This window comes from Eucyclogobius newberryi, unplaced genomic scaffold (assembly GCF_026437365.1).
Source record: "Eucyclogobius newberryi isolate DKJ021-1_F unplaced genomic scaffold, fEucNew1.0.hap1 SCAF_18, whole genome shotgun sequence".
In the NCBI taxonomy this organism is placed as follows: Eukaryota; Metazoa; Chordata; class Actinopteri; order Gobiiformes; family Gobiidae; genus Eucyclogobius; species Eucyclogobius newberryi.
Window position 1 is genome coordinate 22766198 of NW_027315812.1, and position 5702 is coordinate 22771899.

The following is a 5702-nucleotide window of genomic DNA, read 5'->3' on the forward strand; positions in this document are numbered from 1 at the left end:
GACAACCCTCCGTTTTTAAAATCATCTCCACACACGTTCCGAGTCTTTTTTCTCTCTCCTGTAAATCCAGTTCATTACAACTGCGTGCCTGCATTAGCATGTCAGGGGTGTAGGCTAGCTTTTGTTTATTTACCCATTGTAATTCCTTCTTTTGCCCGTAGATGGAGGGTTAACGCCAATCTTGATGAGGAATGCCACATCTACTTGAATCTATATTTCCTGTATTAGACCTCCATTTTCTTCTATTTTTTCAACCAAAATTATCGGCGGAATGACAAAACTGATTTAGAAATACACAATGAACATATTACGAAATAAAATATTGAGTAAACATATCAAAACAAAACTCCTTGAAACTATAAAAAATCTAACCAATACAAAACGTTCCTGATAGTCCCATCCTAAACACATGGAGGTTATCTTCCACTGTTGATTTGATTGGACTCCACTGTATCAGTCAAAGCTATGGTGACATGTCATTCTTATAGGTTCATCCTTTATTAGATTGTGTTAAAATATTCTGTAAACAATAGAAGGACTACAGTGAGATAAGATATTTTGAGTGCCATTTAAAGGTTAGCTTGCAATGTGTTATATATTTCCCCCCTATTTTCAGTCAAATGCAGAGCTCCTACAAAATTAAATGACCAATAACCCCATTTTGAAAGCTAAAAACTATTCGTGTAACTTTCCACTTCTTTGGTTAGGCGTTTCTTGCATTACATTTTAATAAATCAACAAAACATGCACTTTTTTCCACAATAATGAATAGCAAAAGTGTTTGTTTACAGCAGTGTAAAGTCACTCGGGTAGGGGCGGGGTTCCAGACGTGGCTCAACCAATCGCGACCCCTCCACAGCCCGACCAAGGCCAGCGAGGCGGGACTTCGCGCGTTCCCCACCAATCAGCGGCGCCTTTGCTCACTGCGGGGAGAAGTTCGCCGTGCTCCGCCAGCCAGTCTGCTCCGAAGCCACGATGGATGCTATACCATGCATTTTGCTCGTCCTTCTCTTCGGAGCGAGCGTACGCGAGAATTCCGGTAAGTAATCTTGACGAGACGTTCTTTTCGCTTCCACCAAACTTTCCCCCGCGGACGTGTCGCGTTCGTGGAGGAAAGGAGCTCTTTGTTGGAGAAGAGGAAGCCCGAGTGGAACTAAGATGGCGCAGGTCCGCGGGCTGCCTGCCGCTGCCTGTCTGAGGAATGTTTATTGTCTGCTAAAAGGCGAGCGGCTAAAGTCACGCTGGCCCCGAGTGCAGTGGACTAAACCGCGATGTCCACTTTATCTCACAACCCCGAATATCCTCCTCAAACCTGCCCATCTTCACGTGTTGGAAAGATTCCGCACATCGGGACTACTTTCGCTCCTGTCAGATTATAAAGTTTAGTAATATAACTTATCATCGTGGACAACTCTTCTTATTGTGCCACCGATCTGCGTAAAAGTTGTGTAAATAAACGTGTTTTCAAATCGGTTGCTGCTGACTTTACGTGCCAACCACATTCCGTTATTCGCTGTCACCGTGCGTAAAGTCCAATCTTGTGAAACTGATTTGATCGCCTTGAATCTTCTTTGTGACTGCGCTCGTTCCCCTTTTTGCACACTTGCTACGTCTGGTTAAAACGTATACAATAACACGAAAAAGCTGTTTAGACCCCCCCCCCCCACTGCTCGTGATCGCCAACATTTCGGGGTACAAAGTCTGTCTGGAGGTATTGTGAAACAACCAAACTCTCCACGTTGCTCACGCTTGGAAGCTATTGGATTTAACCTTTCCCTAGTGTCCCCAGTGTTCCCAGTGTGGTGCTTTCGTGAACTCGGCCCCCATCAAGAATCTGCACTGGAAACCCGCCGTGGACGCCTCTACACTTGGCTTGGCCGTAGTAAGAATTGTTGCACGAATGGACAGCAGCTAAAAGGATTAGTGTCGAGCTCATTTCATTCATGCCCACTGCTCTTTCTACTCCATGACACAGTTGGAGGAATGTGTACTGGCTCTTTCTTTGTAAAAAATGACCACTGATAACACCCCATCATCGCCTCCACAAGAACGCTCAGATGGGATCCACACGTCGATTGCTGCTCATTAGTATATACCAATCCGTTTCCAGACTCCATTGAAGCCCGTGGTTCTGTTTCAACAGCAACAAGCGCGACTTATACGTTAGTCTAACTGATCTCGACATGTATGTAGCTTTTAACACGCGTGTACATTTCGTTGTGCTCCATCACGCTTCTTTGTGTGACATTCCTTTGTGTTGGGAAACGCAGGCGAAAGGGGAGAGCATCGCGAGGAGCCGCTTCACGCACGCGTCTTCAAGCGGCGTGAAGCGGGCCAAACGGGGCCACCTCCATGCCCAAAGCAGCGTGGTGTCCTCGGATACCCCCTGCCCGCACACCGGCGCCGCTAAAAATTGATATGTCCTCTCCGGTACGCACGCTCAGAGGAAGGGAATCCCGCTTCCCTTTGTGTGTGGGGAATGGGATTGTCATGGCGTGGCTCTGCGCACGGAGGACGGGGAAACGTGAGGTTTCTTTGAGTCCGAACGTGACGCCGTTGTGTCGGTGTGAGAAACGCGGCGGCAGAGGAGTGGGTTGTGGTACTGGTCACACCCTGCAGCACCGTTCGAATCATTGGTATGAGAGCTGCGGGGCTAAATTAGGTCCTGTCACTACTACTGTGTTCACTGCAGCCCCCCAGCTCCTGATAGGCTGCCACTCCCCCCACCCTTCACTTTGATTTGCCGGCGCTATTCTTCCCAGGCCAGCGCCCCCTCCCCAGCTCCGGGACCCCGTTGTAAGTAAACACATCGCACTAAGCTGGAGAGCGAAGCTATTAAGGACAAGCGTAGTGTCAGCAGCTGGAGCCGTTCTGTCACAGAGGGTCCCATCGGTGCGGGGTCCGGAGGAGACGCAGTAGAGGGGGCTGGGGCTTCTGTGGGGTCTGGAGAATATACTGGAACAGCTCATGGTCAGGGGGCGTAGGGAGGCAATGCTTTCTGCTGCTTGTATGAGTCCGTATTTCCACAAACAAAAGGCTATCCATATGTTTTTTGACGTATTCTGTCGATTCTCCTGGAGTGGAATTTGAATAGAATCTTATTATAAAAATACAACATATATGAAAAAATTGCAATCGGATATATGTTTTCTTTTGACCAATGATTACAATTATTGGTAACATTCACACTAGGGCTGTAGTACATCGGTTAGTGACACCTGTGGCACTCAAAACCATTATGTTTCTATATGATCTGACTGTGCACGCAGAAAAGCACTTTGATTTAAAAGAAAATCATAAACTCTAATCCCAATAAAGCAATAATTTGGCTGGACAGATGACGATGTCCGATGTGACCGATTTAAGATAAAAAATGCATGCAGCTCCAATTCACACAGAAGACAATGAACACAATGTTTCCTGCACATCTCTGGAAACACGTAGATGCTTCCATTGCACTCCATGCTCCAAGTCTCTCAGGTTTGATTGACCAGGTTTTTGAAGATGATAAAAGTCGTATCTTGGCGTGACGTGGTGCATGACGGTGCTTATGTTATGCTTTCATTTTAGAAAGACCAGGCTGTGGATCAAAATATCAGTATCTGTGTTGAAGAGTGTTCAAATAATCCCACAGAACGGATTTTTATAAATTTACCAATTTATAAAAACGTATTTGTGCATCAGAAAAAAAACAGACACAACTATAAACCTTTTCAAACAAATGCTTGACCTTGTCATTTCGGCTCAGTCAGGTTCTTTCACGTTTGTATTCTGCAGAAGTAGGAAGCAGAGCCAGGGCTGATCCTCTCAAGGCCACAGGCTGTTTCCTCGTTTGCTCTCTGTTGTTTGGTTCCACTGATAGCGTCCCCTGGGAGCCTGCTCGCTCAGCTTTCCTCTGTGGGGCCGTATGAGGAGCGTTTGGGGGCACATTGTTTCTCTGAGGGCCTGTTTGTGGCTCTGTGCTGTTTGTGGAGGAATGCCACGCATGCAGGTGACCGCTCTGCCTGTTGTCCAGACCTGTGCAGCCATGACTAATGTGAGAGGATGTGCTGGTGCCATTGACCACAGCACTGAGGGGCAGTGATGTGTGAACAGGCCCTCTGAACCTCACTGGACTGTTGGGAACACTGTTTACAGGCAAATGTCAGCACACTGCTGTTCATATGTCTATAGACGAGTCCTTAATCCAAGCTACTGCATCATATTTGCACTTTTCAGTGTATCTGCTGTCGGCTTTAAATCTCCAACATGTGCCGATATGTTGGTTTGATTTGACTGCCCATCTGATGATAAACGAAACCCATTTTGATTTTGCTTTATTTTAACACTTCAGTCAGAAGTGGGCTCTGCACAAAATGTGACTACACCGCTCATGTGTTAGCTGTGAAATAGGGTTGTGGTTGGTTCACCTGCAAATTATATAATTTGCCTCAAAATTAGCCCCTCATAACTCAAAAAAGACAACTATATCATACTGAGTTGACACAAATGGAAGGCGCTCTTCCTTGTAGTGTAGGATTAGCCCTGCACTACAAGTGTAAATTAGGGCAATATGCCTACATTTTCTTTTTGAACAACCTCAAATTAGGATATATAATTTTGTTTTATTACAAACATATTGGTATTGATTTTCTGAACTTTGCTCCAAACCACATGGTTTTACAGAGCATTGGTTGTGGACTTCAGTTAAAAAGACCCAAGATAATCATTGATGATTTACAATGACAGAAACTTGATCTCGATTAAAATGTGATGTATTGCACAGCCCTAATGTAAACACAGTTCTAGAGGGGCAATGTGTGGGAACTGTACCATTCAGGCATGTGCCAAACTCTGAAGCCAGAGTTAGAGATTTGTTAAAAAACAAGACAAAGAACAATCTCTGAAATTGCCCGAGGTACCGTAAATAAATCTGTATCTGTAAAAAGCCTCGCGTGGTGAAAGAAATATTGATGGTGTTGATTTGTGAAGAAGCAGGGACCTTTCTGTTTCCCATGAATGAGTGGAGTGTAGCGGTTTCCCCAAAGTGCTGCAGTGTTATTGTGTTTCTCACAGAGCAGGAGCTGATAGGGCTGAGCATGTGACGCCAGGACAAGCCCCTGTCTCACTGCACTAATCTGAGACGCCACACTTTAATGGTGCTGTGGTTTTCAAGAGCTACTTCTCTGCACCAGGCAGCTGCTTTTTGACACTCTCACACGTATTTACTCAAGAAGCCATTCTGTTACTGCACGGGTGCACAGGGCATGGTCATTATATGAATACTACCAATACTTATGCTACATAATCCCAAACATACAGTGTTTTTGATGGAAACAATTACACTAATAAAATATGGACTGTCTCAAAGTGTGAGAACTCCTGCATTAGACTTATTAAATGTGTGAATTAAGAATTTCACGGTAACAATAATGGTGTGTAATGGTTCTTCTAACCTTTGGATATCATGACATCCTTGCTCTCTATTTTGTGATGTCCCGTGCACGTTCGGCTAATATCTGAGGCTGTATTCTGGAGCAGGTTGCTTGTATCTGAGGCTGTATTCTGGAGCAGGTTGCTTGTATCTGAGGCTGTATTCCGGAGCAGGTTGCTTGTATCTGAGGCTGTATTCTGGAGCAGGTTGCTTGTATCTGAGGCTGCATTCTGGAGCAGGTTGCTTGTATCTGAGGCTGTATTCTGGAGCAGGTTGCTTGTATCTGAGG

At 45.4% G+C, this 5702-nt stretch overlaps 1 protein-coding gene across 1 annotated transcript in view; it reads left to right on the top strand.

Annotated features, from left to right (window-relative positions):
* Positions 1-919: 919 nt before the first annotated feature.
* Positions 920-5702, top strand: part of tgfbr1b (transforming growth factor, beta receptor 1 b) — a 49824-nt gene continuing 45041 nt past the window's right edge. The window contains exon 1 of the mRNA XM_072451132.1: positions 920-1039. Within this exon, the coding sequence (XP_072307233.1) occupies positions 976-1039 (64 nt within the window). The 5' untranslated portion in view covers positions 920-975. The remainder of the gene's footprint in view (positions 1040-5702) is intronic.